The 21,957-nt window shown below is 38.1% G+C and overlaps 1 protein-coding gene across 4 annotated transcripts in view; it reads right to left on the minus strand.

Moving 5' to 3' along the window:
* The window catches only part of KDM7A (lysine demethylase 7A), a 77,595-nt gene that overhangs the window by 25,898 nt on the left and 29,740 nt on the right, over nucleotides 1–21,957 (minus strand). For 3 of the 4 annotated variants that reach the window (XM_042926396.1, XM_042926414.1, XM_042926405.1), the window contains exons 2-8: nucleotides 16,278–16,363; nucleotides 11,498–11,615; nucleotides 8,061–8,221; nucleotides 5,856–5,997; nucleotides 5,365–5,551; nucleotides 3,971–4,133; nucleotides 167–254 (exon numbers count right to left, since the gene is read on the minus strand). In XM_042926396.1, the coding sequence (XP_042782330.1) occupies nucleotides 167–254; nucleotides 3,971–4,133; nucleotides 5,365–5,551; nucleotides 5,856–5,997; nucleotides 8,061–8,221; nucleotides 11,498–11,615; nucleotides 16,278–16,363 (945 nt within the window). The remainder of the gene's footprint in view (nucleotides 1–166; nucleotides 255–3,970; nucleotides 4,134–5,364; nucleotides 5,552–5,855; nucleotides 5,998–8,060; nucleotides 8,222–11,497; nucleotides 11,616–16,277; nucleotides 16,364–21,957) is intronic. The other variant, XM_042926426.1, reaches the window with a different exon arrangement.

Raw genomic sequence — 21,957 nt, forward strand, 5'->3', positions numbered from 1 at the left:
GAAGATAATACATTTGTTGAAAGGTCCTATTTCTAATAATTTCCCAGGGCCTTTCTTCGTGAGATTTCAATTAAAATATATTGCTGAGTTTATTTTTTGGAAACTTTAAAACAATGCCCTATTTAAGAAAAAACAAAAGATCCTTTAAATTACTGATGACACAAACCTGAGCTGCATGCCAATGTTAAGGTTGTGCAGAAAGTTCCCTCCAAAAGCCATACAGTCCTGAGATGTGAGCACAGCATGTATCCACCCTGAAATAGTTAAAAGAACATAAATCAGTGATCTTTCAATATTTAAACCAAACAAATGTGCTATCTATCTGGGAGACAAGAAACTCACAATATCAACATCAGTTTACTTCATACTCCGCCCGGGCTAGAGAAGTTAATGTCTATTATGATCTACAGATACATTCATTTAAGTATCCATTAAATGCCTATTATATGCCAGATTCTGTGCTGAGTTAGAGGAAACAAACGCATCGATCCAACCAAACAAAATCATGGTACAGGATAGGTGATGGTTTTTGTGGTTGTTGCCGTTTTCGTTTTTTAGTTTAAAAACACAACCCAACTTCACATTGAAGATTTTACTCCGAGAGTAGTCAAATGTGGCTAGAATGAGCTGAGCACATGTCTATGAGCACATGTCATGGCTGAGCACATGTCATGGCTAGAATGAGCTGAGCACATGTCAGCCTGGGACTGGCTGAGCATGTCCCTCCTCTAGTGTCATCCTGAAAGGAGTGGTGCCTTAGGGACTAAGCAGAGGAGCAAGAGTAGAACTCAGCTGGAGGCCCGGCTCTAAGAAGATAAAGGTAGATCACCCACATTTCATTATGGAAGGTTATGGTCCTATAAATATAAATGTTGACAATCAAAGTGAGGTCTTTTTTTTCCCCACAAAAATGTTTTGAAAGTAAGAATCATTTCTAAGAGATGATGCCTAACTTTTGAAAGAAATATGCATATGCTGAACATAAAGCCTTGATATAAATATAAATATATACACACATTTGCACGTAAAAATCAGCTACTAAAATAGAACCCATTTTCTTTATATTTTTCATTTTTTGATCTCTCATCATGCTGCAACCCAACATGAAAAAAACTCTTTTTTTCATTTAAAAATTTTTTAACGTTTATCATTGAGAGACAGAGAGACACAGCATGAGCATGGGAGGGGCAGACACAGAATCTGAAGCAGGATCCAGGCTCTGAGGTGTCAGCACAGAGCCTGACGCAGGGCTCGAACTCACAAACCAGGAGATCATGACCTGAGCCGAAGTCGGACACTTAACCGACTAAGCCACCCAGGTGCCCCAAAAAAAACTTCTTTAAAGACTTTCATGTGGTGCCCATTTGTGTGCTCAAAGGCACACAAAGCCTTGAGCTTCACCCTGAAATCACAAATTAGAAATTTTTGTCAGCTACGAATCCTATACATCAGTGGTTCTCCACAGAGGCAGCACTGCCTATAAAGGATGTTTTGGGAAGTTTGGAGGACCTTTTTTGATTGTCTCAGTGATCAGGAGGCACTACTGTCATTTCATGAAGGAGAGCCAGGGATGCAACGAGCAGGCCACTCCACGCAGTAAGAAACTGTCCTGTCCTGCACTAGTCAGGACTCTCTCCTGGGCACTCACACAGGTACAAAATCTGTCATTAACTGTTTAAGTCTAGAAACTGTAAGTCCATGATATATGTAAACAGTATTTTTTGCACATTTGGCACAATTTCCCAGGAATACAACCTACTCTGTAAATTGAAGGAAAGTATAGTTTGTTTGAAAGTTTATCAGCTGCCAGCTACCCTGGAAAAAAGCAACAGTCCCTACGGTAATGGTTCTCAAAGTGTGGTCCCCTGACCAGCAGCATCAGCATCAATTGGGAACCTGTTAGAAATGCAAATTCTCAGCCCCCCTTCCCAGATCTACTAAATCAGAACTGCTGGGGATGAGGCCTAGCAATCTGAGTTTTAATAAGCCTTCCAGGTGATTCTAATGCTCAGTGATATCCGAGAACCATTAATCTACACCAATGCTAAAGAATTTCAGTTGCCAATCATACACTTGTCTGAACAGGCACGTATAAAATTGTATTTTACTATAAATTACTTTTTAATTTCTTCTTTCTATTCTAGTTAGAGCACTACATTTTGGGGGAAATTATTGGTTATTGGAGGTTATATCATCAAAGAATATGAATTCAAGATTTTGAAGAGGGCATAACAAAATATTTGTTATAAAAGGGTGCCCTGGGAAGAGGACTGAAGGGAGGAGCTGAACCCACTCACAATAAAAATATTGATACACATCGAGATTTCTAAATTCTGGCAGTTCTAGGCATTTATTCTTCATTTATTCAATACATATTTATTATTATACACACCAGAGGCAAGGCAACAAAGCCAGACCTGCGGCGACAGATCCCCGTGAACTCTGCAGCCATTAAGGAAGGTCACCCACATCAGAAAAACATACTTCTCAAAACCACTGGCGTGGAGAGTCCATACCCTGCATTCAGTCACAACTCAAAGTGACTGACCTGATACCTATACTTGAGGTTATAGCTAAGGCTGGTATTCAGTCCCTTCCCAGGGTCCCTCAAAATATACCCGCTGTCTCCAGAATGTCCCAGGACAGCAGCCCAGATTCTTACAGCAGACTTGGCCTTCGGCAGCAATATAGAGCCGACTAATTAAAATTGAAAGGGTGTCATCAAAATTTCAACATTTTGTGGAAAGGACATTACAATGAACATATAAAGAAAGTGAAAAGATAAGCCACACAATAGGAGAGTCACCTGCAAATCACATATCTGGATATATCTAGATCATATATCTAGTACACAGAATAGATCAAGAACACTTAAAACTCAACAATAAAAAGACAAATAACCCAACTTAAAAATGGGCAGAGGATATGAATAGACATTTCTCCAAAGAGATACAAATAGCCACATTAAGCACAAGAAAAAAGTTCAGCATCATTACTCATTAAGGAAATGCAAATCAAAACCATAATAAGATACCATTACTTCACACCTACTAGAACAGTCAAAATAAAAAAGATAATTACAGTGTTGGTATAGACGTGGAGAAATCAGAACATGTGTACATTGCTGGTGGGAATGTAAAATGGTACAACCATCTGGAAAACAGTTTAGCAGTTCCTCAAAAAGTTAAACGTCATAAACTGTATGACCCACAATTCCATTACTAGGTATATATATAACCAAAGAGAAATGAAAACATAGCTCCACACAAAAACTTCTACACAAATGTTCAAAGCATCACAATTCATAATAGCCAAAAAGCGGAAACAACCCAATGTCCATCAACTGACAAATGGATAAACAAAATGTGGTATATCTATACAGTGGCATATCATTTGTCCATAAAAACTAATGAAGCACTCATGTGCTACAACATGGATGAGCCTAGTAAACATTATGCTAACTAAAAGAAGCTAAATACAAAAGGCCATACACCCCGCATATTATATATGAAATGTCCAGAACAGGCAAATCCAAAGAGACAGGAAGTACATTAAGTGGTTGCCAGGGGCTCAGAGGAGGGGGGGGAAATGGGGAATGCCAACTAATTGGTACAGGGTTTCTTTTTGAGGTGATGTAATGTTCTGGAAGTGGTATTGGTCACAACTTTGTTAATCTACTAAAAACCACTCACTCTTATATGTTAAAAGGATAAATATCATGGTCTGTGAGTTTTATCTGAATAAAAATTAAAATGAAGGCAAATGACAAAAAACACAATTCTGAAACAGGTCCTAACTACAAGAGAAGCCCTCTAACGGACAAAGCAGTGAAAAGTCTAAAATCAGGATTATCTCTCAGGCTATGCAAAGCTACTTTCCAAGCATGTTAAAGCCAGAGGTTCTAATAAAAAGCCAGCTTCATGTGACTGAGTATCAACCATGGGGTACGGGAATGGGATTAAAGCCTTACCTGTGGGAACAAATAATGTATGTCCCTGCTTTACCACACATTTGTAGCATTTATCCACTTTATCTCCAAAGAACACCTCACTCTGGGTCACAGATGAACTCCAAGACTCATAGAGTGCCAAGTTTTCATCTGTTGGTTTTATCAAATAGAAAATCTTCTCACCCTAGAAGGAAGCAATCACACTATTTTTGAAGAAAAAAAAAAAAAAGCACCATTCTTAAGACGCCCTACAGTGATGCAATTTTCCAGTACAACGATCTAAGTTAAATTACATAATTATCAGATTTTTTTAGGCTCAAAAGGACACCTTTCACAAACCTGATCAATAGCTCTTGCCCTTAATAAACATCTTCACAAAAGCTAAAACTCCTCCCCTCCCCCGCCAAAATCCGAGAAGTCAGTAAGACAGCATCGGAGAAGCAGTTAGAAGAGAGGAGGGTAAAGAATCATGAACATCTTACTGATCTCATTTTCAAAGTATGCAAGTAAATACATGTTAACAGGCCCAGGTCACAGAGAGGCATCTCTGCAAACTCTGCCCTTGCCCCTAAGATCTACAATATGATTATTTTTAAAGGCCTGTAAATAAACCTCATTTCATCAACTAACCCTTTGCCTTCTCCTAGAGAAAAGGAACAGAAGCTCAATGACACAGCATCAAGTACAGTCCAGAGCATCACAGATGCACAGGCACTGTATATAGATGAAGATGTGGTTCTCGACCAGCACTGTCCAACAGAACTTCGTGTGATGATAGAAATGTTTTTTATCTGTGCTATCCAATACACGAGTCATAAGCCACATGTGGCTGCTGAGCACTTGAAATGTGGCTAGTGCAAATAAGGAACTGAATTTTAAATTGTATTTAATTATTATTACTTAAATTTAGCCATGTGTGGCCAGTGGCCACTGTACCAAATAATGCAATTCTAGCTAAAGCAAGGTGAATATAAGCTGCCAAGAAAAAAATAGCAGCTTTGTGGGCATTCCCGATTTATCCAACTAGCTGTCCTGGCCTGCCCTTAAGATCAGAAGCAATTATTACTGTAATTTTGCTATAATCAGGTATTTGATTCAGGGATTAACTGATCATTGACTAGGAGAAAGAGGAAACAGAGACAAAAGGCTAAAAGAGACCAACTTATAAGATGGAGACAAAAAAAAAAAAAAAAAAAGGAATCTAAATACAAATTAAAAACTCATGGTGGCCCCTCCATTACTTGAGACTTAAAAACCAACAACATAATACTTAAAGGTAAAATGACAGATCCTACTTAAAAAGCACAAAAACTTCCCTCTTTACAAATGTCATTTATAGCAAACGAATGCATTCCTGGAAAAACAAGATTATGTGTTTCTGGCAATAAGGGAACAGAGAAATATACCAATCTTACCCAGAGGACATGGTACCAAACTGAAGTTCCCCCAAAGTCAATATGGAAATCTGTGTAGCTGTCTTGAACTCCCATTAAGCAATATTTCTGAACAAATGGCTTGGGAAAAACTGAATCATCTGGCCAATAATTTTCCACCCAGGACAGTTTTCTGGCTATATCAGGGACCTCCACCAATTCAGACATCCTTTAAAAAAAACAAACACACGCATATACATATACCCACGTCATGCAAATGAGTTCTTAAAATTTCATCCCCCATCTCAACCCAAACCAAGAAATTAACTGGAACTCAAGGTTAACACCAATAAAGTTTAAAATTCATCATATTTCTAAATATTCTCTGCGTGTGCCAAAGCAAAATGCACAACATTGCTATCACTGGACCACTTTAGAAGTAATAATTATAGTTCTTACTAAAATAAATGTATCATTTAACTACATTCAGCTAACACTGAGAAGACTACACCAAAATGTCCAGAACTACTCACTTTGTATCTGAAAATTCAAGGCTGATCACATTTAACACTTTTGGTCTGTTAGGATTCATGAAGTATTTAACATAATTGTGAAGTGTCATTTTGCTGTCTGCCTGCCTTGCCACATCAATGACATCTATCACTTTGTCACCACCTGCAGAGAAAAATTATAGTCTTATTATCGGGCTTAAGAGTTACATCAATAGATGCCCTAAACAAAAATATTTAAAAGACCATATTCACTTCAGCCAGCTATAAAACTACATAGCCTAGACAAAGAATCTGCCTGTATTCTTGCTTTTTAAGTCCAACTGGAACTTTTGAAAAAGGGGGCAGTTTTTGAGGGAAAGAATAAAGCAATGAAGACAGAGTTACTGATTAACACTGAGTGTGAAAACCTAAATGTTTACAAAGTTTTCCATACGCTAGTGATTTTTCGTGTGCAGCTCATACTGACAAAAACGCATTCTATTGGTACGTGCAAAGTGCACCACAGGCTCGGATTCTCCATTTCCTCACGCATAAAATGAGCAGACTGACTTCCTCCTTTCGCTTCTGTAACTTCTATGAGAAGTATCTTCTATAAGATTCTATCATTTAGAAAAACCAATCAGTCTCTGCGGAATTAGTGAGCAAGGTAACCACAACAGACAATTTCTGCTTGCCAGGTAGGGTCTCCTCTTCTAATATTCTGCTTCAAGAAAAAAGCCAGTGGTTAGGAGGCAAAACTCAGTTCCTATTAGCGCATGTGAGAGGAGTTGTGAATTGGGATTAATTTATAACTTTCCTATAAAACCATGAGGTGTCGCCTGCACACCAGTGCACTGTCCCCCCGGGAAGCATCACCAGTTCTGCAATGTGCTACAGGACAAGCGGAATTCAAAACACGGCAATAACCAATCTGAAAAAGAATTCAAATAAATGCCATTTTCTTACTTTAACTTTAAAGTATTACCTAGTAGACTTTATTTTATACTTCAGAGGCAATATGATTGTTAACCAAGGCATCTTACAGTGCTGAAAAGGAAGCTATCCAGTCGTTTGAATATTTTTTCCTATACTTACAGTACACTAGCCACTGACTCTACGGTGCTATTTATGCAAACAGGTTCAGGTTAAACCTCAGCCTCCTCCCCTGATTCATCAAATAACTCAAAATTAGCTGAATGTGGGGCGCCTGGGTGGCTTGGTCGGTTAAGCGTCCGACTTCGGCTCAGGTCATGATCTCACGGTCTGTGAGTTCAAGCCCCGCGTCGGGCTCTGTGCTGACCACTCAGAGCCTGGAGCCTGTTTCAGATTCTGTGTCTCCCTCTCTCTCTGCCCCTCCCCTGTTCATGCTCTGTCTCTCTCTGTCTCAAAAATAAATAAACGTTTAAAAAAAAAAAAATTAGCTGAATGTGAAGTCATGACATTTAACCGGGTTTCCTTGGTGAAACAGTTATCAATAAAAACTGTCAACCAGCGGCTCAATAAAAGAAGAAGTCCTCAGACATTTCAGACTCAGGAGATAATGTATCACAGTAAATGTACAATTCTGAGTCAAGGGAGATTTGAGATCTAACCCTCAAAAAATCTCTATCTACAGCTGACAAGGAATGAGATCTACAGAGTCAGTTTTATCTATAAATAGCATGATGAGAAGGAACAAAATGACTGAAAATGTCAAGAAGATGGCAAGACATAAATGGTTTTCCCTCCTGTTTCTTAAGCCTTTCTGGGCCTCAACATCACAAATGGAGTCCATACATCATTAAGTGGCAATATCATCAAGTCGTTAATAGAAAAACAGCCTTGAAAATGGTCTCCTCTTTTTTCTAGTCTTTCTCTACACACAGGAGGCCACTACAACACCAGGACCCAGAGATTCCTCTCTGAATGAACCCGTCCGGCTTCCCAGTGTCTTTCTTAGTATTTACAGTTACACCTCAGTTACGGTTTTTCCTAAGCAAGTACCAGAAAATTTGATGACAAAAAAAAGGAGCATGGTGAGCCTGAGGAAATAAGAATAGATACATTGTTCCATTCTGTTTTCCTGGTAATTGTAGGTCTGCTGAGAAGAAATAGTTTTCAATATAGGTGATACTGAATTTCACTTTTCCTGACCCAGAAAACTGAACTAAATTAACATCTCCTCACTTAACTTCTCATGTTATTAGGACAATACCACTATTACTTTTACCGCATTTTCCCAAGTACTTAAAGGAATCAAGTGCGTACCTACATAGCGTTCCACATCCATGACTGAAAAAGCAGGTGGAGGGAGCCTGAGTCCCAGGTCATCTAATTTGGGGACCATAATAGGAACTTCAAATCCATGTTTCTCCAAGTATCTTTGTGTCAGCTGGCTGCCATGCATCTTTACAATGATTTCATCGGCACTAAGGAAAACATAAGGATAAAATGTCATCTTTGTTGTTAAGTTCAGCTTTAAAAAAATAGTCTGGTAATGGGTCAATTCATACACTGCATTATTGTCCATATCAGCAGTTCTCAACCTGTCATACCGAACTGTCCATTCTATAAAAAATGTTTTTATAAAGTCTCTTTTACTATCCTAAAGTGAAATTCATAATTAGTCCAATACATATAATTGGAAAAATACAGATGTATTGTATTAAATGCCTTCACTAACACAAGAGAAAAAAATTACAGCAAAATATATATATTTCAAGATGTAAATGTTTAGGAAAACTATGCTAGAAGAGAGAATATAATAATAGGGTGATTACAATTTGTTGTAATGAGTGGCTGAATTTAAAAAAGTAACTAGATCAGAAGCCACTCAACACAAGTCGTGTAGGAAATCAGAAGAGCAAAAGGGAAGGGGCACATCAGAATAAAAATCAGTGTCAGGATAAGTAAAACAGATCAGATTCTATCTGGCTATAAAATTCTACATAAATACTTGTCAGACATTTCAAAGTCTCATGGCCACAGAACAATTCACTGCTATCCTGCACAACACAGGCAGACTGGCTCTCACAGTCCCTGCCCACTGAGACAAACGTCCAGAATGAACTCCTGACTTAAATTATCTGGTACAACAAGTATTTCATAAGTTCCAGTAAGCAGTCACCTTAAGCCACTAAAAAAGGATAACCCCACACGCCCTCTCTGATGATTAACACTCCACAGGCGTTACACTTAAGTGTGGTTTGCCCCTTTTCACTGTCCTCTCTCTTGCCATAAATTGAAGATCTCCTTAAGGGAAGTTCTAGATTTTATCTCCCAATTGCTCCCAGAATGCAGCTGCTGTACATTCAAATAAGTGCAACCCTTGCATTATAGGTTAGATCACAAGAGTTTCCATTTACACAACGAGACCTTAACCGTCTTGATGTCATCTGTGGCTTAGCCGTCAAAGAGAAGACAAGAGGTACTAGTTCTTTGAATTACTGGCTCTGTCCACCCTCTCAATAAGAAAAGGTCGGTTTGAGGCTCCCCAAAATGAGATAGACTTTTCCTGGATAGTCTTACATTTGGAGGGTGTAGATCTCCTTCACCGGACTCACTGAGTTCTGTACTACCTTCTACTCCCCCCCACCCCCCAGTTTCCCTCCTTCCCCAACCTCTGACAATCAAACACTTCCTTGAACTCCAACCTAAAGGAGAATTTCGAATCACTTGTACACCCTGATCTTTAACGTTTGGTGTTTTACTTCCCCTGTCGATCAAAAATACATAAACACAAGTGCTTAAAAACATAGTTTTTTTTTAAACCTATTCAAATCTAGTATTTGCAAGAGAAAAAAACTGGTGACAAACTACACATGTATCACAGAGGGACAGTTAAGTAAATTATGGCGAATATACACAACTGCATACTACACAGCAGTTAAGGAGGGAGGTACATTTTTGTACACATAGAGAAAGACACAAATGAAATATAATAGAATTAAAAAAGCTGCACATCATTTGCATAACATAACCCCATTTAAAAAATTAGATGCATATATATTTATATATTCATACATCTATATACTAAAATACTTTATTTTATTTATTTATAAGTTTATTTTGGGAGAGAGAGAACACACACACATGAGCTGGGGAGGGGCAGAGAGAGACAGAGAGGGAAAGACAGAATTCCAAGCAGGCTCCACGCCATCAGTGCAGAGCCTGACACAGGGCTCAAACCCACAAACCATGAGATCATGACCTGAGCCGATATCGAGGGTCAGACGCCGAACCAACTCAGCCACCCAGGCGCTCCTAAACATAAGTATCTTAAATGTAATTATGTAGACAAAAGGCTTACACTAAGTCTTAAAATAGGGGAGGAGAAAGATAACCCATTCACTTTATCTTATACACTTGGTGTGTTAATCACATCAAGTATGTGTAACTTAACTAATTATTGTCACTCTCTGGTTTTAAATGATATGAAGGTTTACAGAGTTAAACAAAAGAAAACCAAAGACCTTTAATTAATGGTAATTACAATTTAGACATCTGTGACCATCTCCATAACTTGCTCTCGTTAGTGATTACTTTGGCAGAGAAGCCACCGGCATAGCCAGGATTTTTAACACTATTCTTTTGGGTCACAAACCTATTCAAAAAAAATAAAAGCTATGGCTCCTCTTCCTGAAAAATGTACATTCACATACTGACACTGAACTGTTTATACAGTTGTAAGAAACTCACATGCCTCTCTGAAGCCAGTCCGTAGGCCCAGGCCGGAAACTCTGGCCCTAGACTCTGAACCAATCAAGGAAAACAAACATTCTCCTAACCCCTTTGAAACTGAGAAAAGAGTAATGTTGAGACTAGGGACTTTAATATCACAAAAGTCACGTGGAAACCACTGTGGAAACCTCAGTAGACCTGAGGGAGCCAACACGAGGCACGTATCAATTCTAGGTTTCTGTTTAAGGATTAAGGGGAAGGGGACAGACCGGAATGTAAAGGCTGTGAGGCAACGTCAAGGGTTTTATAGTCACAGGATCTGAAATAATTCCATAATAGGCTGCACGTGATGTTGTGATTTAAATTTAAATCGTGCTTCCCCTCTTTCACAAGCCTGGATATGATCTGTGTAAAAGGCTATTAAGCATTATCACTTTAAATAGATGTCAGGCAGCGAGCAGGAAATGATCTCAATTAGCATGATTCAAAGCTGGATCATACTTTTGACTCTCTTTGAGCCACAGATAAGTCAAACACTTTCCATTAACTTTAAAAAATCAAGAAGCCCAGTCCTGGTGCCCCCAGAGAGGCCAAGCCATGGTTATGGGTACCTCTGGTAGCCCTAGGGTAGAGAGAGAGATGCAAACAACCTAAGAAAAAAACCCGAGTTTGAAAATCAGAAGAGATGAGGTAAAAGAGAAAGAGAAGCAGCAGCTGTACAGCAGAAGGAACCCAGCACCAGGCTTAGTGTATCTCAGAGTTTCTGGACAGAGATCAACAGTGAATATATTTTTATAAGGTGACCCCAGTACACATACAGGACACAATAGTTCGTGAAACTGCACTTACTTATTCCTATTGCTAACAACATGCCGATATTTTCTATTTCATTTATAAAAAATTTAAAAAAAAAAGGTAAAAATCTGAGAATGGGGTTGCAATCCGAAATTCGAAAACATTGCTTTCGATAATGTCACGTGACCAGGTAACTCTCTCCAATTGTCTTTGGTCACAAGTTTCCGTACCTTGGGAAGACTCGAGAACGTAATTCCTGAACAAAAGTCCTGGTCCCAGCCTGCACTGGTTTGGAGCCATCGTCAATTTCGGTGTAGTCATGCCTGTGCCAGTTCCTCCTCTTTTTCACTGGATTTTCAGATTAGAAAAAGAAAACAGTTTTGGTAACTGGTGATACCATGCACCTTCTAAAAGTTATATTCTATATAATCAGAAATAACAACTGTTTAAGTACAAACACACCTGCTTTTTAATGCATTTCCACGCTGAAGAGGTAAATTTTACTTTGTGTAATGCTGCAATTATAGGCAATTAACTGTGGATTTTTAAAAATCTTTTTATTTCAAAAAAATTTTTAATGAAAGCAACAAATTCAAATTAGCAGGGAGTCCATTATAATAGCCACATTTACACATACTATAAAATATCACAATTATTTTAAATCATGATTTTCACTAGACCATTACGTCATAATATGGTTTTTACGGATCATCCAAATCATCCTCTCAGGATAGGACCTTTGATCCCACATCGGAAATTTATTCCAACAGCACAGCTCCCTTCTCTTTTATGTCAAGATCTATTCCCAAAATAAGCATGCTTACACTGCCACAAAAGAAGAGCAGGTGGCTACATCATAATTAAAGGAAAACAAGAGGAATGACAGAACAAATAACTTTATGATTAGTTCTAACGCCAAGATCCTGTGATGCTACAGCTCTGGGCGGCTACGATCTTCAAGAGTCACGGCAATCAAAATCAGTAGACTTGGATTGGACTCCTAGTTCAGCCATGACTTACTCCACGACCTTGGGCAAGTCACGGAACACGACTGGGTCCAGTTTTCTCAAGTGGAAATGAAGGCAGGAGGGCTGTGTTTCAAACTGTGTCAAGAAACCCTTGATAAAGCGGAAGATGGAGAAGAGGCCGAAAAGGGAACTCCAGACCTCATTCTGCTTCCACCAGGGCAGCACCACATACACCCCTTTTGTTGCTATCGGTGTTAAGATGTCAATTTTTTATCTTTTTTTTTTAAGTTCGAAAATCACTCTTAAGCCTAAAACCTTCATGATTCTGGGAAATGTACTGAAGTCTGCAACCAGCTTAGAATGCATCAAAAAAAAAAAAAAAAAAAAGTGGATACACAAATAGACAGTGGGATAGTTACACAGACCGCAGTAAAGCAAATAACGTAAAATGTTAACAGAGTCCTAGATGGTGAGTTTGGAGGTACTTCCTGCAAAATTCTTTCAACTTTTCCTGTATGTTAGAACAATGTCATAATAAAACATGGGGCGGGGGCAACTCTATGAATCTAAGTTATTTTAAACCTGCACCTTACAAAGATCATAATAATAAAATAATACTGGATCTTCATATGGATAAGAAGTCACACTAAATACCCAATGGGGGGGGGGGAAATAAGCCTTATTCATATCTAAGAGTTTAAAACAAGATTCCCAAGTAATTCATGGCAGTCAGACCCTCAACATGGAGAAGAGTAAATCCCATTTTTTAAAAGTCTCATGAGAAAAACTGAGGATCTTAAAGCAACCTTCCTAGAAAATACCATTTCCTAGTATCCTTCGTGTGTTATTTTTTTCTCATTTAAATCACTTGTAAAATTCAAGGGTGTTTCATTTCAGGCTTCTGTTCTACATATATATAGATTCATAACCCCATTTTATTTTCAACTGGGATCATGATATTCATCCTGCTTACCTTTCTTATTCTATCAGGAGCATTTTCTCATTAAATATTCAAAAGCAATTTAAAGGCAGCCTAGAATTTTAAGACGTAGATGTAGATGCATCATTTTATAATCCTTTTTTTGATTCTTAAGCACTTAGCTCATTCTGAATCTTTCTTCAAACAAAGTTAAGATTAATATTCATATACATCAATCTGTTTCCCTCATTAATTCCTCAGGATAAATTCTTAGAAATGCTAGAAGAAAGATTCAATATTATGAAGATACTTGCTACATACTGCAAAACTGCCTCCAGAAAAGTGGTAGGTAACTCATACTCTTACCAGAAAAGCAGTAGGTGACTCATATTCTTACCAGTGTACATATAAGCAGCAGCCATTTCAAAACCCTGGATCAACAGTGAGCATCATCATTTAAAAAAAGAAAAAGAAAAGGCTGCCCATCTGATAAGTAAACTATGGTATTACACTGTTTTAATTTTCATTTCGGCAAAACAGATTAGAATTAGAACAGATTTGGGACTGGACAGCTATGGGCTCAAACCCCAGCTCTACCAAACAGCTACGTGAAAGAGCTGGTTAGATAATATTTTTCTCACATCAAGGTGTTACAAATATCAAAGGAAATGACAGAGGTCAAGTACTTCTTAGCACAGTGTCTGGGGCATCCCATGAGCTGCCAATTACTTCTCTTTCCTTTTAAATAAGCAGTCTTGCATGATGTTAACAGAATGCTATAAATGTCCTGTTAGGCCAACAGGCTTAACACATAAAATCAGCCACTGCAAGAAGGTGGCTGAATATCTGAGGGGAAGGAATATTCTAGCAGTGGTCCTAGGGAGAGAAAATGTTGAGTTTGGCTTCCATGTGCCTGAGGAGCACTGAGGTATGTATTTAAGTATTGGGCTTTTTTGATACTTGCCCTTGAATAGAGTTCCTGATTCCCATTAAAAGGGTCAAGTCTAAATTCACTATACCAAGTGGGTATTATACTGACTAATAGTATCTATAATAAGAATTCCCAGGGAATTCTGAGAAGACAGAAGCTCTAGGTAGCCAGCAAGAGAGGCTTAACAGCAGAGGGAAAGAGGCCAAAAGCGATGACCCAAGTTGAGGGTGGAGGGTGAGGGGGTGGGGAAAATGAGCCTTAGATCAAGATAAAACAAATTACTGGATCTTGGGCATTTTCCCTGTGGGTATTCAGAGCTGGACTCTTGCCCAGAAGATAACCAATGCCTGACCTTATGTTATTCAAGGATGAGAAGCATATAGGCCAGGGCCAGGCAGTAGTCAAGCTTCTCTCTGAAGCATCGTTATTCAAAGTGCAGGTCATGATCCATTATGGATTGTGAAATCAATTTAGTGAGGATGACAAGCTTTTTAAAAAATTAAATCACATAGGAAAAATAGAAAATAGAGTGCATCAAATATCATAGTAACCCACTGGTATTTCATAGAAATTAAAATCAAATTATTTCATTTTGGGATTACATACTTGAATTCTGAACTAAAACTGTTATAAATTTTAGTTCCGTTTCCTTTCTTGAAATAACAACCCAGTATTGGTTACTCCCTCTAAGAATTATACTTGGTCAATAATTATTACAAGTTATATGCCACATACTTCACGGCTATACAAAATAAGAACTTTTAAAAACATTTATGACCATAAACTGGTCAATTACACTAACAATTCTACCAATTTGTTAACCTCAAATTTTATACTGTGTAACTAATAAATGGATAACCTGTAGATTACAAGGAAATATTTTAATGTATTCTTACAGCTTAAATTTCTCAATCTCTTACAAAGAGACTAGATAAATTACTAATATTTCTAACAGATAAGCAGTCAGTTGCTAGTAAGTTTCTCTTAAGTAATTACTTGCCCACAACTTCAGAAAAAAATTTCTATGAAGAAAAAAATACTAGGAAAAAAGCTGCATTTAAAAAGGTTGGATAGGTTACCTACATCTCACTCAAGTGTGTATCAAAGTATGTTCAGGTAAAGTTTTCTTCCTATTGCAAAATGATTAAGCTTGGTTTTTCCCTCTAGTCTCATGAACACAAAAATGCTAGTTTGTAGTCTACATTTTTTACAAAAGAAAGTTATAACATCCTTCAAAACCTTTTAAACGTTATCCCTACTTTCCATCTGCACAATGACCATTAACATTCCAGTCTATTCTTCTGAAGCATCTGTAAAATATCGTTTTGTGTGTGACGCTGGTACACCCCAGAGGATGTGTGAACTTCCCTGCCTGTGTCCTGCCCCTGGGGCAGAAGAGTGCAGGCAGACACTTGGTCTGGCTTCGGTCTTCCTCAGAACGGGACTGGACGGGGTGTGGTTTCAAGTTGGGCAGGACTCTAGGCCATACTCAAACTGATGACCAAATTCAGAAAACGTAAGTAATATTTTAGCATATTGATGCCCTAATTTTCTCCTAAAAATATAATGCATGTGTGTGCATTAAAGTCTGTCCCAAATATTACTGAAAGGTTTTTAAAATTTATTTATAAAGAGATAAAAGCAGTTGATATCAGTTTCTAGAATTAGCAAATTTTTCACATTTCTCAAATTGAAAACTTTGAATGTATGTCCTTGAGTTTGGGGGCTTTGCACTGGCAATTAAGAATAATATTTTTTCATTTAATCTTTTTGACTTATGAAATAAGTTATTCAATAGTTCAGACAGAAAGTGCATTCTCATTATCTTCAGAAAAATATTCCCTACAGTTCTTAGTGGATGTAACATAACTAGTGAAAGTATTATTAAAATATTGTCATGTACACATTAAATTCTTTTTATTTTTTAATGTTTATTTATTTTCAGAGAGAGAGAAAACAAAAAAACATGCAAGCGTGAGGGGAGGAGGGGCAGAGAGAGGGGGAAAGAGAGAGAATCTCAAGCAGGCTCTAAGCTGTCAGTGCAGAGCCCGACACAAGGCTCGATCCCATGAACCATGAGATCATGACCTGGCCAAAATCAAGAGTCGGACACTCAACTGATTGAGCCACCCAGGCACCCTGTACACATTAAATTCTAAACTTCAGTTTTTATTTAAGCTTCTAGTACTTACTCAAGGAGGAACCATGTAGAACTGCACAGTTGGGACAGTGATAAAGGTCAATGTCAACAGCATGATGTTCTTCTACACCAACACAGCTAAGATAAAGAAAAATAGAATCAATATGTAAATAAGTTGAAAATATTTACTTAACTGTAATAGATGGTTAGAATTTAGCTGCGAAGTGTACAACAACTTCACCAACAAATTTTGTAGATTCCAGAAACATATGTACAAATTTTATTCTCTTCCCTACACACTTGCTAAATAATTATGGGGCAAAAATATGCCCAAATACATGGGAAATGATTCACTATTAACAGCAGAGACATCAGAAATAATATAATTATAAGCCATAAGAGCTCAACCATTATGTAAATGTCACCTAGTGTGGATTCAATGTTTGTGTCCCCCCAAAGTTCACATGCCAAAGCTTTAACCCCTCCACGTGGCTGTATTTGGAGACAGGGCCTCTAAGAAGTAATAAAGACTGAATGGGGTCATAAGGGTGGGGCTTTGATGCAACAGGATCAGTGTCCTTAGAAGAGACTAGAGAGCTCTCATGCTCTCTTTCTCTTCTCTTCCTCTTCCCTCCCTCCTATATCCTAGCATTCTATTAACCTAGCACTTAGTAGTCAGTTAAAAATATGTTTCAAGAAGGAGGGGGGAGAATGATTTGTAGTGAACCAAAACCTGAGAGTTCACCTCCAGCTAACCCACAGCACAGGAAATGCAAAGGACATACTTCTGGAAAATGGGAGATGACCACAGAGAGGTCTGGATGCAAGAAAAAAGTGAAAAGCTAAAAAATGTAATAAATATATGGGTAAATTTACATGGAGACTCACTACCGAAAATAATGTCATGTGAGATTTAAAAATATAGAGAGAACTAAAACACATAACAACAGCACTTGAGTAAGGAAAGGACAAAAGGAGTTACAGGCTCTTCAGGCACTTACCCTGGAAGGACAGGAAAGGTGATGATTAACATCACCTTAAGTTGAGAATGCCTATTAGAATTTCTTGAGAGATGACTAAAGGAACGGAAATAGAAAGTATAGCTTCCAGGGGCCCCTGGGTGGCTCAGTGGGTTAAGTGATTTCGGCTCAGGTCATGATTTTGCAGTTTGTGAGTTTGAGCCCCACGTCGGGCTCTGTGCTGACAGCTCAGGGCCTGGAGCCTGCTTTGGCTTCTGTGTCTCCCTCCCCTCAGCTCCTCCCCTGCTCACACTCTGTCTCTCTCTCAAAATAAATAAAGATTAAAAAAAATTTTTTTTTAAAGAAAGTATAGCTTCCACACTAGTACCGAAGCAGAAATAGAATTTATAAGAATTTATTTTTAAAAAATCAATTCAAAAACAGGAGGGGGAAGAAAAAGAGGAAAAGAAATAGAGACAGCAAAATAAGATGGAGGTATAAATTAAAATATATGACCTCTGTCATTACATTATATGAAAATGGATTAACCTGTTCCAATTAAAAGCTACAGATTACCTGGCTGGACTTCCCTAGTTACAGGAGACATACATAAAACAGGAATACAGAAAGATTGAAAGTAATAGGATGGACACATAAACACCATGAAAATAGTAATCAAAAGAAAGTACACTATATTAAAATTAAGCAACACAAAATCTAAAGTAAAAAATATGCGATAAAGCCTAAAACTTTCAGTTCCCCAGGAGGACAATAACAGGAACAACTAACTGTACTGGGAGATTTTGACACCTCTGTCAGTATCTGATGGAATAAGCAGGTCAAACAAGAATCTAAATATACAAGATTTGAACTGCAGGATTAAAAAAAAAAACCATGAACTAATGGACATTTATGGAATACTCTACCCAACCTCTCCAGGACACACATTCCTTCAAGCATACATGGACCATTGGTAACAAGCTACCATACACTGGACCACAGTCAAATTCTGAAGGTCTGAAATTAGGAACTCTCTAGCTACAGTTCAATTAAGCTAGAAATCAATGACAGAAAGCTAAATGGAAAATCTTCATGTGCTTAGAAATTAAGAAATAAACTGCTAAGTAACCCGTAAGTCAACAGATAACGAAACACTGAAATTATCTGGAAGTGAGCACTAACGAAAATGCTACATAACGAAACTTGTGGGATGCAGAATTTATAAACAGAATACACAGTTTTTTTTTTAAATATCCCTTACAAAGTAAAGTGTTTTTATTTCTTTTTAATTTTTTTTTAATGTGTATTTATTTTTGAGACAGAGAGAGACAGAGCGTGAATGGGGGAGGGTCAGAGAGAGAGGGAGACACAGAATCCGAAACAGGCTCCAGGCTCTGAGCAGTCAGCACAGAGCCTGACGCGGGGCTCGAACTCACGGACTGCAAGATCATGACCTGAGCCGAAGTTGGATGCTCAACCGACTGAGCCACCCAAGTGCCCCAGAAATATACAGTTTTAAGTGCATGCATTAGAAAAGGCTGAAATCAATACACTAATAAGCATCCACCTGAAGAAGTTACAAAAAGAATAGCAAAATAAGCCTTAAAACATAAATAGAAAGAATAAAAAAGCAAAATTGATGACACAGAAAACAAACCATGCAACAGAGCATCGGAGCCAAAAATTCTTTGAAAAGACAAAACTGGGAAAACCTCTAGCAAGTTTAAGAAAAACAGGTGACACGAATAACCAATACTGGGAATGAAAAGAGGTAGAAACTAGATTCTTATAGACATTAAAGGTAAAAGAGAGTATTATGAACAACTTTATGCTGAGAGACTAGAAAATATAGGTAAGACAGACAAACCTGAATCACAAGGAAATAGAATATTTGAATAGTCCTGTAACTGTTACTTAGTAATTTTTAAAATTGTCCCACCAAAAAAAAAAAAAAAAAAAAAAAAAAAAAAAAAAAAAATCCCAGTCCCAGATGGCCTCACAAGCAAATTCTATCAAATACTCAAAGAGTAAATAATTCTTGCACTAGAGGAGCATCTGGGTTGCTTAGTCAGTTAAGCACTGGCTTCTTGATTTCAGCTCAGATCATGATCTCAGGGTTGGTGAGATCAAGCCCCGCATAGGGCTCTGCATTGACAGTGCAAGCCTGCTGGGGATTTTCTCTCCCTCTCTCTCTCTGCTCCTCCCACGCATGTGCACCCACATACTGTCTTGCTCTCAAACTTGTTTTTTAATTTTTTTTAATGTTTATTTATTTTTGAGAGAGAGAGAGAGAGAGAGAGAGAGAGGGGGGGGGGGGGAGGGGCAGAAAGAGAGCCACACACAGAATCCAAAGCAAGCTCCAGGCTCCGAGCTGTCAGCACAGAGCCCAATGTGGGGATTGAACTCAAGAACCTCAAGATCATGACCTGAGCCAAAGTCGGGCACTTAATCAACTGAGTCACCCAGGCGCCCCAAACAAACTTTTTTTGTTGTTTTATTTTATTTATTTTGAGAGAGTGTGTGACAGTAGGCGAGGGGCAGAGAGAGGGGGAGAGAGAGGGAGAGGGAGAGGGAGTGGGGGAGAGGGAGGGGGAGAAATGGGGTGGAGAGGGGAAGGGAGAGAGAATCCCAAGCAGACTCCACCATGCTAGTGCAGAGCCCTATACGGGGCTTGATCTCACCAACCATGAGATCATGATCTGAGCCGAAATCAAGAGTCCCACACTTAACCAACTGAGCCATCCAGGCACCCCCCAAAATAAATAAATTAAAAAAAAAAAAAAAAACTTGCACCAGAGGGTAGGACAAAAAGCCTTACTCCCTACCTCATCTTAGGATAGCATAACTTGATACTAAAAGTTAGGATGATACAAGAAAGGAAAATTACAAACCACTCTCATTTATGAGAAAACATACAAATACCAAGTTTGGCCTATCTCAGGAATGCAAGGTGGTTTTAACACTAAATATTTTAATCAGTGAAATGTGCTACATTAAACAGATTAAAAGAAAAAACGTATGACCATTTAAAAAAAATGCAAGACAAGTTCTCAACAAAATTCAACATTTACTTATGATTAAAAAGCAAACAAAACCTCAAAGAAAATCAAGACTAGAAGGATACTTCCATAATCTGTTAAAGGATACTTCTAAAAAATTCTATGCAAATAACATGAAATTGGTCCGAGATTAAGAACAAAAGACGAATGTCTGGGCTTACCAGTTCTAGTGAATATTAGCTGGTGTAATAAAATAAGGTTAAAAGGTTTAAGAATCAGAAAAGAAAAAAAAGCTACCATTTGCAAATGCTACGGTTACATATGCAGAAAACTCAAAAGAACCTATACATAAACGATAAGAATCAATAAGAAGGTTGCTAGATGTGTTATCAGGACATAAAAAGCAATCACATTTCCATATACAAACAATATAAAGCTAAACAATGAAATAAAACACCACATAGATGCCCCCATAATTAAAACGTTTTAAGGATAAAATTCTATCTTATTTTTACAACCACGTAAAAAAATTAAGCAACAAAAACTCTGAAATGTAGCAATCTAACGACCATAGCAAAATATCAAAAAAAATCTTAGAGATCTCTGAATATCCGCAAACAAGCCTACTTTCATGTGTGAACTCCATCCAGTACATCTGCTACCATAAAGTCATTGAGACTCTGAGTAGAGCTCGCTGCAATCAAGACAAAAAAGTTAAAACCGGCTGTCAAAAATAACATGACGGGGGCGCCTAGGTGGCTCAGTCGGTTGAGCATCCGACTGAGGCTCAGGTCATGATCTCACCGTGAGTTCAAGCCCCATGTCGGGCTCTTTGCTGACAGCTCAGAGCCTGGAGCCTGCTTCAGATTCTGTGTCTCCCTCTGTCTCTGTCCCTCCCCTACTTCCGCTCTGTCTCTCTCTTTCTCAAAAACACAAATTAAAAAAAATAATAAATAAATAACATGACAAGGCCATTCAAACACTCAATCCATGTACCTTAATCAGGTAAGTGCAATTTACTTTTGAGCAGACTGAAAATTGCTTTATTTTTTTTTTGGTCCAATTTAAATTTATTTCCTTTATTTCCACAGAAAGCAAAAGGTGAATATGCTAATTGTTTAAAAAGCTTTTTTTTTGTTTTTTTTTTTGTTTAAAGAGAGAGAGTGTGTGAGCAGGGGAGAGGGAAAGAGGGAGGGAGAGACAATCTTAAGCAGGTTCCACACTCAGCACAGAGCCCGGCGCAGGGCTTGATTCCACCGCCCTGGGACAATGACCCAAGCCAAAATCAAGAGTCAAACCCTCAAGCGACTGAGCTACCCAGGTGTCCCTATAAAGCTTTTTTTTTTTTTTTTAACTGAAAGACTATAAATTTCCACTTCAATAAAATAAACCCTATGTAAAATTTTCTACGTATTTATGTATCATGTCCTGGGCCCACGGTTTCTTATACCCAAAAAGGTTTCTATAACCCAAAGAAAAGGTTAAAATTCATTGGATGCAGGATCCAAACTTCCAAATTTCAAAACTTACATATAAAACTACAGCAATCAAGACTGTGTGGTAGGAGCATAAGGACAGACCAACAGATCAATGTAACAGGCTTGAGAACCCAGAAATAAAGCCTTACTTTTAGGATCAACTAATTTTCGACGACAGTGACAAAACCATTCAATGGGGAAAGAATAGTCTTTTCAACAAATGCTCCTGAAATGAACAAATACGCAAAAGAATGCATTGGGACCTCACCATATACGTATACCAAAATTAACTCCAA

This window comes from Panthera leo, chromosome A2, assembly GCF_018350215.1.
Source record: "Panthera leo isolate Ple1 chromosome A2, P.leo_Ple1_pat1.1, whole genome shotgun sequence".
NCBI classification, from domain to species: domain Eukaryota; kingdom Metazoa; phylum Chordata; class Mammalia; order Carnivora; family Felidae; genus Panthera; species Panthera leo.